The 12,823-nt window shown below is 39.0% G+C and overlaps 1 protein-coding gene across 1 annotated transcript; it reads right to left on the bottom strand.

Moving 5' to 3' along the window:
• Window positions 1-1,860: 1,860 nt before the first annotated feature.
• On the bottom strand, window positions 1,861-12,315 carry LOC145455176 (cilia- and flagella-associated protein 100-like). Its single transcript, XM_080333136.1, is given in 11 exon segments — window positions 1,861-2,216; window positions 3,008-3,257; window positions 4,515-4,697; window positions 5,622-5,773; window positions 6,531-6,718; window positions 7,682-7,844; window positions 7,910-8,021; window positions 9,157-9,388; window positions 10,334-10,517; window positions 11,268-11,443; window positions 12,097-12,315. Coding segments are annotated over 11 exon segments (1,803 nt in total). The 5' UTR covers window positions 12,146-12,315; the 3' UTR covers window positions 1,861-2,102.
• Window positions 12,316-12,823: the final 508 nt, after the last annotated feature.

Genomic DNA, 12,823 nt, shown 5'->3' on the forward strand with positions numbered 1-12,823 from the left:
ATAACTTATATTTCAGTATGACTGCCTCTTGCGTGTACGACTGCTCAAGTGCCCAGTGCCCATGTTTGATTGAAAGACTACTCCAAATCCTTTGCACTCCTTCCATTTAAAAAAAAATAATTTATCGCAATCTTGTAGTATTGAGAAACTGAACTGAAGAACCAAAGGCGACTCGAAAATACCCTGCCATACTAAAGTGCTTATTGTAGCTCACAGACGGAACTAATGATTTGAGTTACGTCGAGGGCTAGTGATAGGCTACAACAAAATTACGAGGTGTGTGTATGAACTATGAAGGTCTGGCCGAGTCGACCGACTGCATTTTTTACAGTGCCGAAATCTTGCGATGCTTATTTACGGTAGTATCGGAGATTCGAGGTATAATGTGCAGGTGTGTATCATTTAATTCTTTCCCTTAACGAACATTTAATACAGTCAGCTGGTCCTGTATATCGTACAGACAGTGAACTGCGTAGCCTACTTGTTTGATGCGTGTGTGATAAGTGGGGCGATTTTTTTCACCTACAAACGGAAGATTTTGGCCTAAAAAATCAAAACTTTGACATTTTTTGACATTAAAAACTGAATTTTGGCCAAATTTTGACCTAACGGATGCAAATTAGGTGTTTTCCCACATAATGTTAGAATTGTAACACTTATTTTCATTTCAGGTTCGAACTGTCTGTCCTTACGAAGTTGTTTGGCCTGAAAAAACGTTTTTGACTAAAAAACTGGCAAATATTTTAATGAAAAAACTTTATTTTAACGAAATCTGGCACTTTGAAGAATTCCAGTAGTTACATCACGTATTACGGTAAAGATAATTAAAATTTGTTGTTGGAGTAGCCTACAACGAAAGATACTGTCCTACATTCTCGGGTAGAATGGAGAAAGAACGTTTAACAGTAGCAGTTTTTGACTGACAACACTATGAGGTTGTGCGTGCGTACACTAGTGGCGACACACCGTGTTGCTTCATTCTGACAATGGTGTCAACATCGCAATTTTTCATAATCCGCTTCTTTATATAGGAACCATGCAATGCCCACGCAGTTTTGCTTCAGTTAGGATATTGCGGTACCTTGAGTATAACACCATGTCCACCTATTTCTTTTATTTAAATGTTTATGATTATTCACAATTAGCAGATAATTGGCCGTCTGCAACGGTAGGCCTATAAAGTAGGTTACAAGCTGTAAAATGTCAAATGATAAGTTCACCGGCAGTACAAAATCTACCATACAAACGAAATGCAGGTTGTATTTTTTTTGACTTTGTAAACAATATTGACATTTTTTGACCTAACGCTACAATTTTGACATGTCAAAAAATCGCTCTAGTGATCAGACTAGACGACTTCCATGGTCGTATAGATCATTCATATCCGATACCAATAATGCTGTGCATACTTATTTTTTGTGTCATCTTTGCTGTGGTGTGCTGAGTTTCGGATAGATACGAATATAACAACTATCTCACTCTCATTACCCCAATAATTTCAATTCAAGCAAGACTTGTCGACGATGTCCGATAGGCAAGGTAATTAAACGACGGACAATACCGTTCGCACGACACAAAACGATGACTCATAGACTTGGGTAGATATCTTGTTTGTTTGCAATGCCAATTAAATCGTGCACCAAGGTGAATGTTCAATTTGCAAGTGTTGATTACGGCATTTTAAGACTTATCGCTTCTGATCTGGTAATACGAACCTATACGTGTCGCACATGCACTGTATCATCGGACGGACTCGATGTCAATCGGCCAGACGTTTGATCCCTCAAATCGGACTATTGGCTATTGGAGCATACTCTACCTAACGAAATCCCTGCCATCGAATACGTACACCGCAGCATCTGTTTTCACACTCGACCTATTTTTTTGCGTACAGAACAACAAACCCTATCAATGTGATAGTAAATCGCTCACAACACAGCTGATGAACACGTATTGGAAGGCCATCAGTACACACAAAGTCACTTTCAACGATAAAAATCACGGATCAGTGTGCGTTAACGCGGGGCTTGAACGGAAAAAGTCAGGAAAGCGGCATTAAAGTGCTGGTATAAAGAGTACGAAATTCGCCACGGCGCGGGCGGCTAAGTGAAGAAGTACTGTAACTCCTCTTCCTCTTTGTCGCGTGCGTCCTTCTTTTTGCTTTCCTTTTGCTTCCTTTGAGGCGGTTCGGATCTGAACACAAGTCTCTTCCCGCCCTGTAATAGACGAGTGTCATCCTCAAATTTCCACATTGTTTCGAAAATAGATCTATTCACCGTAATTATTATAATGTAACGAAATTATATATTTAAATATTTCTTCCGTTCCAGCCTAATCGGCGCTGCCTTGGTCCTACGCTGACCGTCGTACTGGCCGCCTGAAACGCCGATAAGAGTAGTGGTCGCATATTCATCCGCGTTCGCGTTACTATGCGATTTGGGGGTAGGGGCGGCCGAACATTGTAATAAAATGCCCGAATCACCATCTGCTGACCAACACAAGTCTGTTTTCTAAGGTATGATGATAACGACAGAAGTGGTAATTAACGCCGTGCCTCCACTTTTTAGGCGTGCTCTTAGTCAGCTTTGCCTACTAGCATGACTTACTCAGTGATTTTTTAAAACTTTCACTTGAAGTAGTTTGGACATGACTTGGTAATAACCAGAAGTGGTTATCGTTGGTACTGAAGCAGAAGGGTAAGGAGCAAATTTCAACTAAGTATTCTAGGCCTAATTATGCTTAGAATCAGGTATTTCTATAACTAGAAATCCCTGCTTAGAATACTGAAAACTCTCAAGTAGAAGTAGAACCATTTTAGGAATTAGTGTAAGTAGGCAGGAAGTACTTTTTTACTGACCACCTATAAAAATAGCTAGTTCTAGTTCTACTTGTAATTCTACTGTAATTATTACGGGATATTTCCACTTCCAATTAAGTAGCAAGACTTGACCGCCTCTGAAAAACGTAAATGAAAATGTCAGTATGTTCTACTAAAACATTCGCAAACCTTTTTCTTCGGATCCGCCTTGGCTCTCTCCAACGCCTTACGGACTCTCTCCTCTTGATGCGCCCGTTGCGCCGCCAATTTCTCTTCCCTCAGTCTCATCCTTCTCTCCTTTTCTTTCGCTTTCTCAGCCGCGTCCACCAGCTCTTGCGGCATGACCTCGATGCTTTCGAACAGCTCCTCCAGTTTATTTTCGATCGTCGTCAGCATCTGTAAGGTGCTGATGTTGGCTTCGTTTTCGCCGATGCACGCCCTGAATGGGAAGGTTTCAAGATCTCGAAAGAGTATGGAAACGTAAGATCTCATAGGTGATCTTTCAACATTTGATGAAACTGAAATGTAGCCTATGATGATATGCCAAATTTGAGGCTTGACAGAGAGATTAAGAAATTTGGATATATGTTGTAAGTTGTAACGACACATGAGTAAGGATAGTGTGGAAAGTCTGAATTTGTACCTTTTATGCGACCACAAAGCAAAAAATGCCAGTTATTCACCACATTAAAGATAAGTTGCTAGTTTTTCGACTGTACCTATTTCATTGCATTTTGTGACAATGCTGTGTGTTGATCACGAATTCACAGAAATTTCATTTCCACTAACGTGACTAGCCTTGCACTACGTCTTTTAGATGCTGCGATATGACCTAATGAGGTTTGAAGGCTTCCACGGTGGGAAAGGCAATTACAATTCTCAATGATATAAGTTTTAATGGAAAGCGGTGTAGAATTTCAGTGCTTTAAAAAACATCTCTCACAATTCGACTCCGATCATTGTAACTAATCCTACTATTTTATCTCAACTCTGTATTCGATTACAATGAAAAAACGGACAAATTATATATTAGAGGAACTTAACTTTCATCGTTCTGTCTGTTGGTGACAAATATTGGAATCGAGTCACTGTGAATTTCTACTACATGATATTTATATCATTTATGGAAATGACTATGATTATTTGAAGAGCTTCTTGGAGGTACAGAACTTCAATATACAATTGAATAGTATATTCATATTGAAATAATCCCGAATATTTTTGGCTGACATTCGTCAGGGGTAATCGTCAGCAAGTAGTAGAGAATTGGAAAGAACACTGTATATCAACAATTGTATCGCAAAATATGACGTCACCAGCATGAAATTGCGAATGAGAGAGCGTTCAATGTACTATTTTCAGGTGGTACACAAACTCCTTTTGTTGACAGAGCTTGGGTTGGTGTATTTTGATAAAAGTCGACTACAAGGCACACAAATGGAAGAGTGAACGGCCCCTCCCAACGACGCAAAATCTGTCGTTTCCAATTCTCTACCAGTTGCTGACGATTACCCCTGATGAGTGTCAGCCGAAAATATTCGGGTTTATTTCAATATGAATATTATGATGAATATAATATGAATACTATGATTATTATATATCTTTTGAAAACCAAAATTTATGGTGGATGGAATCCTGCTCATTCGCCCTGGCTAGTCAAAAAGATCCACTGCAAAAAACTTCCCAATCGTATTACTTGAAAACTTCTTCCACTTTTCTGTGGAGCGATTTCAACATTTTCTCCTGATCCTTCGCCTTGAATTCGCCGTACGAGAACATTTTGGACTTCAATTCCAGATCGTCAGCTTTTTCTTCCTCTCGCCTTATCGTGCCTTTCAGAATACCGATTTGCGATTTCAATGCCCCGGTTTCACGGTCTCTGTAAAAGGGGGAGATGGAAAATTTGTTGTTATGCTCACGAGCTACGAAGGTGGATAGAATCGAAGTACTTTTATTTATAAAGATTACTTTAGTAGGTTTTACATGCTTACACATTTTACTCCAGTGCAGAGGTGGTCAGTAACGAAGTACTCTGACTTTTCAGAAGTACTCAAGTAGGTTTTTACCTACTTGTACTACTTACTTACGTAGCTATGTTCTTGGAGTATTCCCACTTCTGCTTAAAAATATTTTAGTATGGAAAAAACTTTCGAAACTATTATGCAGCATTGTAACCAAGTCACAAGGCTCAGAGTCACATCTCACTTTTATAGTTTGACTCAACTCAAGTCGATTCATTTTTAATTCAAGTCCGAGTCATGGTATTATGACTCGAGTCCAAGTCATTGCGTTGACTGCTAAGTTTCGAGTTAAAGTCTTGTTAAAACCACTTTTTATAACTCTGGTTGGTGGTATCGAATGGTTGGATTTATAATATACTCATTTTCCTCACTCTTAACAGTTTCTAGTCGCATTTTCAAGTACCAATCGGCGAAATACCAACAGTGTGGTTACTTTACTATTCTTTAAAGTTACAATGAAATGTCGGTCTTGGCAGTCCGAGACTTGAGTCATATGACTTGGTCCGAGTCATGAGCAATGACTTGAGTCCAAGTCGAGTCAATACACAGATTGACACCAGTCGAGTCATCAGTAAATCGTGACTTGAGTCATTACACCCCTGCTATTATGCACGTTGATTTAATATAACTCTTGATGGAATGTTGCGTATAATTTCTAAACTGAAAAATATTGTCTCTCACTGTTGTATTCGAGCGGTTGACATTAATACTCGATTTGGATTTGATTATTCAAAACATTGTGCCCATCCCTAGTTTGCGCCTCCACGATTTCGAATACTCACAATTTCTCTTTCGTCACTTTGATGGTGTGCTTCAGCTCTTCCATGGCTTCCTCCGTTTCCTGACTGTTGGTGATGAGCGACAGATTCTGTTCCTCCAGTTCTTGGAAGATTTGAAGAAGCTGCTTCGGATCGCTGAAGTACAAATCTGGTTCCTGCAACGAGTGATCACATTTCACAGTTTACTTCTCGCACATCTTTGATGTGGCGTGGTTTCCCGATACAAATCTATTTCATGTCATAACTAGAGCCTGACCAATTACATGGTGAACAGCCAATATGCTTTTAAAATGAATGAAGTCAATCTTGGACAGTTTGGGGTTGCTGATCAAGAATTATAACTTGGAATTTGTTGATAAGCTCTAATTTTGCAGATATGGCACTATGCCAAAATGTGCTTTACTCGCTGACTATGCAGTATCGAACTTATACCCTAGTGTAGGACGTATTGTATACACTAGCTCTCTCAATAGGATGTTAACAAGACCGTGTGTATACTCAATACCGGTCCAAGTTTGACCAGAAGTGATATTCGCCTACATGCACATGTAGATTGTTATTTTTGTGATCAATAATGTTTACCAAGCTTTGCCATAAGTAGTTCCACCTACGAAATGGAAAAAGTAATTATTTTTTAAATTAGAGCTAATCAGCAATTTTCACCGACATTTTTGGATTCAGTGCCCCAAAATGCTCAAGAATCATCAGTATCAGCAATTTTCGTGACGTCACAGCATGATAGATAGGAGTCATAAAACTATAATCTGCGACTGGAAGGAAAAGTTTGTACAAAACTACCTATTTTAATAGTGCACACTACACATTATAATCCAGACATGAGTTCTCACACGAAAAGAAAATCATAAGAGTTCAGGAATCGTCAGCAACTAAGAATACATCTCCATTTCCTACCTCCTCAGTATCATCGTCAGACATGCCAGTATCTGCCGACTTCACACTTTCTGTGTCTGCGACACTTCGTTGCGCGGTGGAAATGGTCCGATTTCCCCGGCTAACAGCAGACCTCCGTGGTCTGAGATGGTGGGAGGATTCGCGCGTTCCGCGACTCGACGTTCGACTTTGAGTCTCCGGGTCACCGCCTGTGAAATAACCACCGTGATAAATGAAGTAAAAAGAGAATGGACAGGTCGCAAACCTCTTCTTCGTGCAGATCTTCTATCGGCCGGTGAATGATTCAAATGCTGTAGAGGTTGGAATGAAATACATAAGTAAAATACCCGGGAGAGAATGTTGTTGATTGGAGATATCATATCTGGTGATACTATTATTGATATACAATGCTGTTTTCAATTCTCTACCAGTTGCTGACGATTACCACTGACGAGTGTCAGCCAAAAATATTTGGGTTTATTTTTTACAAACATACTATCCAATTGTATATTGAAGTTGTGTACCTCCAAGAGTATCTGCTGTGGTTTCTGTGTTGTTGTTTTCACATATTCATAAGCGAATATGTACACGTTTAACTTTGTTATGTACCTTTACTATCGTACCCCAGTTTTTACTGGTGGTTTGTTTTTATTTCGTCACACAGACAAAATGTTTCAGACATTCCAAGTTTGATTTACCGTATTCTGACGTTCGCTTCCGACGTGAGTCACCCCATCAGTTTTTAGTGAATAAATCAACATTACTAAGTTATTGTTACGTGTAACATTGATACGATTGCTACTGGTTGATTTTATTATGAGAATACCATTCAATTGTATACTGAAGTTCTGTCTGTACCTCCAAGATTGATAACATTTTTTAAGTGAATACTTGAGTAAAACTGGTCGTAGTGCTCTAAAATTTTACCGGAAGAGAAGTTGTGGAGGCAAATCTGATTACTTTTGAAAGGTCGATTTTAGATATGGATGGGTTAATCAATTTTGTGAAAAACAATGAAATGCAGTGTCTGTGACTCGTGGCCCGAGGTTTATCATTCAGCGATCCATTCCTGTCATCAACACACCGGACACAGGGGTTTCAGGTGATGCATGAATTGGGTTACGATTGTATGAAACGAACTGGTGATAGTCATCAGTGGTCAGACATGGGACATGGATTTAAGCTTTCAGAAATATGGATATTTTGGAAGTATCAAGTCGTATTGTGCAACTATGTTACCTTGGGTTTTTTCTTCTCTTGTCTCGCCGCCTTCTTTTCTTCCCTCCATTCAACCGGAGTGAGTTTGTGAAGGAAATTTTTGTACATCATGTATTCCTGAAACACATTACGGTACGGCTTACAAGGATAGAAATTTACGCTAATACCACGCGTCGTATTACCTTTAAAGTTTCTTCATGTTTCGAAATTTCACTTCTGATTGCCATCATCATGGCAGTGTTTTTCTTGATTTCCGCCACTTTTTCGAGTTTCGATTTGGTCTCGGATTCGGCTCTGAAAAGCACACACAGACAATCAAAATTAGAACACTGTGATTCCCTACTTTCAGTACCAGATGAATAACAAGGCACTGCCTCCACAAAACAAAGTCTGCGCTACGTGAAAGACAGATCATATTAGCTTATGGTCCGTGCAATAACCACAGACAATAGAACCGCTGATTATGATTATGAATTTTTGATCACTCGATTCGCCACAAGTACCGAGCGTAACAATGCAGTTTAAAATCGTAAAGATAATTTTCAGTTTTTGTACAATTTGATGATGAAATTACCTACATGAGGTAACATTAAATTTCTATTAGCCAACAGAATTTATGCGCTCTGAACCAGTGTTGGGATGACTAGAGACATCACTTGACTCGCTGCTATAAAATGACTTGACACGGACTTACCGTATGTGAAATAGCAAATAAATCGTGACTCGGAGTAAAATTTTCGAGTTTCTTTTCAAGTCATTTAATATTTGACTTTGCATAGCATTCTGAACGTTTCAGCTGAGAATTGACGTCGTCATCAGTACTAATCTATCATGTACTGCATTTAATTTCCAATTAGCATCGAGCATACCATAAGCAGCATTCTCAACAACATACTTGAATATCCTGTGACTCGTAGTTTGTAAATGGCATAGCAATAAGTTTGACAAGTTTGCATATGCATTCGCACATCTACTCAAACTGAAAATAGTCAGTAACACGAAATTGACTCGAAATCAGAATATTTGCGAAGACTTGACTTGATTCGAATAGATTTGAAAATGAGTGGACTGGACTTGAAAATTTTTTAAATGACTTCAGTATCAGTTTATTAACAATTTCACCATTTCAAACACCGTAGGGCTGTGATACAATGAAAAGATAAGAAAGTGTCGAAACAACTTGAAGTAGTCTTTGTTATCAGACACCAACCTGGTCTGGCGATGTACAAGGAGGCATGCACACTGAATGAAAAGTAAAATAAGATAATATAAAAGGACAAGCGACAAAATGAGGTGGCATGTGATGGAAGGCGAGATCGATGTCAGGTCATGGTCCAGTAAACTTGTGGACTGACTAGTCCTTGACTGCAATAACTCGATATGAATTGTGACACAAAGGCAGTGACTTGATCAATCCAATAAATCTCACACTTTGATAGCCTCCACCGAATTCCTGTCGTTTTCCTTCAAAAACTCGTCAAACATGGCGGCGTCCTCTTCCAGAAATTTCTCCGCCCGCTCAAGTTTCCTCTCCTCGGCCGCGGCCAGTTCTTCGAGCTTCGACATTTCCTCTCGCTTTACGGCGAGAGAATACTTGACGAGAAACATCTCTCTCTTTTTCGCGATGTAGTCGAGGTGATCTTCTTTTTCTACGTTGCGATCTGAAATGAGCAGGTGAGAAAAATGAAGATTGCGATTGGATATTTAGTTGGGCGAACTAATAAAAGGCATTGCTGAACCTACTTGACTTGAAATTCTAGTACGATTCTGCCGGGCTGCAGGTAGAGCAGGCTGACTATTTTGATCACCTCTGAAAGTCTATGGTTTTACGAGTGAAATCATGATAACTGCGGATCAAAATGTAGCTCCTGCTTCACCATTTAGCATTAACTGATTTGCATCTCTACGTCGCACTGTAAGCCAGTGATGGGTGTACGTAAATTCGAGTAATGCTCTTAAACAATTATTCTCCAATATCAACTTTAGTTTAGAAATCGTATGCAAGCAGAAGTCATCCCGTCATGCTATCACCTATTCTGTTTCAGTTAGATCCCCTGTCATAATTCTGACTGTGTCCATGTGCTCTTGGGAACGACAAATGGAAGACACATCCTAATAAACTGCTTCCTAATAGATTCCATTTTAATACACTTCACGTACCATTGCAGAAGATTGACAGTTCTACGTCTTCTGTAGCAACGGTGACAATTTGAGTATTTGACCAAATCTCCATATCTTACATCCTGCATCCTTACCTGTTGTTACGGTGTTTATACGAAGAAGCCCGTGAAGAAAGACCCAATGAAGGAGTTTAGTACAAGGAATAGAACAGAAAGGGCGAGGAAAGCGTCAAAAGATAGACAGGAAATACCAAGATTAAAACTGTTACACTAGTAATACTGGTACTACCAGTATCCTGAAGTGGATGTTAGATTGAGAGACAGCGCTCGGCCGTTTCAACATCCTCCTATCTGTTCATAAAATAACGTCGAGTCTTGCACATTGCGCACTTTGGGCGGATGAAAATAATAGAATCACTGCTTTGATTATGTTTATCATGATTAAGTGTGGGTTTGAATACTGGGAAATGCTGAATGATGACGAACCTCTTGTTACGGCGAGAGTCCAACCAGGATCGTCTTTTCTTGACAATCCTTTGACAGCCTCATCGTATTCATCGCCATCCTCCGTGTCTAGCACACCCTTCCGCATTGCTGCTGTTTTCGCATTGACCCGGGTCGTGTATGTTGTTTTTTCATGTACTCTTAATTGCCGCTGGCGCTCCCGTTCCTGCAAAGTTAACGACGCGCTCATGGCATATTTTGACATACCCCACCGCGTCTCCAAATGCAAAGCCGAGTGAGCATGCCAAAGATACTAGGACTCGATAAGTGGTTTATTATTGTTGCTTGCAACAAATGAATAAATTTTATTGAGGCCTATCTTTTGTACCTAATTTTTTTGCAAAATAGCGCAAAGGTTCTGCAAAAATAGTGTCAAAGAGTAGGCTTGGTAACGCAGTTGCATACTTTTAGCAGTTATTCGGAAGTGACTAGTTTCAAAATTGCAAGATGTATCTCTTCGACTAATGTAAAATAACTAACGTCACTACAAATAGGTAGAATCATTGAAAATATATTCAGCTACCGTGATACAGAGATTATTTCATTGCGTTCCTATGACAATTTTACTCATTGATGTATCCCAAAACTAGTTTCTACTTTTTTAATGTTCAGAGCCTACTGTGAAAAGCGAGTAGTTTTGCCCAAAAATAGTTCGAGTAGCATAGTCACTTGAATTAGTCTGCCAAACCTACTTAACAAATTTGAAAAAGTAGAAATACTTTGTAATTGACAACAATCAATGCTTGTTACTCGGTCCTTATTTCATATAAATTCAACGCATCATGAAGCAAGTATGTCTCTCACACAGTAAAATTTGATTTCAACGACCTAATTTTTATTATTGAATTTGTTAAACATATCAGTATAGGAGAATACTGAACTTAAATGAGAGGGACAAAAGTGAGAATATATTCACCTCTCGCTTTCGAAGTCTTTCTTTGTCTCTCAGCATAAATATATCTTGGTCAGGTGGAACTTTGAATGGATTCACATCAGCCTTATCCTCCAATACCGCGGCTAGCGATTTTGCAGACGACATGGACTTTGCTGATTGCGGAAACGTCACTCTGCCCGATTGCCTCGACATCACTCCTGAAAATGAAACACACAGCATAGATGTACCAATCCCTTATTGAGTACCTATCATGAATGCGTCAGTGCGGCATGGACATGATGCAATGCTAGAAAAATATCTTTAAAATCCAGAACACGATCTTTGCCACACTTTTAGCTATAAATTTATGATGGAAAGAACTTTCAATTGAATTGATTGCGGATTAAATTGGAATATACACGGGGGAAGTAAATTGTATCAAGTAACGGTACCTAGTAAAGCGGATATGATACTTCGGAAAGGGATCTAATCGTCTTTAATTGTTGTATTGAAGAAAAGCATGATGGTTCCACTGCTATGTTCCTACACACTACACCACACAACTAATCATATAGTGAAAAATTATGTCACTGTAACTGTACTTTAGTTTAGGTTGGTTCAGTTTTAGTAACACTTGCGATATATATAATGTAAAGGTAGAAAGGAGTCCACATGAGTTTAAATAGTCAATCAAGCACCAACGTTGGCCAACATAAAATAATAAATATAAAATAATGTTAATGTATACTGAATGAAAAATAACATAAGCATGCATAAAATTTACAAGCAATGTGTATGCATTGTCATGTGTTTTGTTGGTAACAAAATTTAAATGTTAAATCGTGATAACAGTGTACAATTGTATACTCACGAGATGAGTTGACTGACGCCGGGGAAGGAGCTGTCGATACTTCCGACATATTTTCCTTTTATGAATCGCAATACTCGATATTCCTCGAAATTTTGGAAATACACGAAAAATAATTCCCCAAAGAACGTAAAACCACTGCGCTGCTCTGCACCAAAACAAACATCACTGATCCGTGTTGTTGTTAGTAGCGACCACCACTAAGAGTACTATTGAGTTACTACGGACAATTTGTCATCGAATATTATTTAGCTAATTTCTTGAAATATTTCCCTAAGCTCAAAACACCACAAGATCAATGAAATGAACAGATCAGAAAGATGTAAAATAACTTGGAAAAGTCTTTCCATGTAACACACACGCAGGTAAAAAGAATGCCTCAAAACTAGGGATATACAAATTAAAAACACAAGCGCCGGCTAGTATTGATTAGGTTGTCGAATGACACATTCAGAGAATGGTTTTCATCATTTGTTACTCATGTAAATACTGATTGCAGCAATGATGCAGTATTAACAATGTCTGACTCGAGTTGCCGCGCATTGTGTAACCCTAATCGAAAGTTTCCAAATTTACATGAATACTAGAAGAGGTGCACCGTGCCACCTTTCATGACCATATTGGTTTGGACAGTGCCATCAGCCAGCGGTTGAATTCAGCTGTTCGCACCGGTTCTGTAGAACTGTCTGACGAAATAGTTTTTATGAGCGAACCTCCGTTAGCATTACTG

This window comes from Botryllus schlosseri, chromosome 14, assembly GCF_051294905.1.
Source record: "Botryllus schlosseri isolate E-star chromosome 14, Bs_hap1, whole genome shotgun sequence".
Classification (NCBI taxonomy): domain Eukaryota; kingdom Metazoa; phylum Chordata; class Ascidiacea; order Stolidobranchia; family Styelidae; genus Botryllus; species Botryllus schlosseri.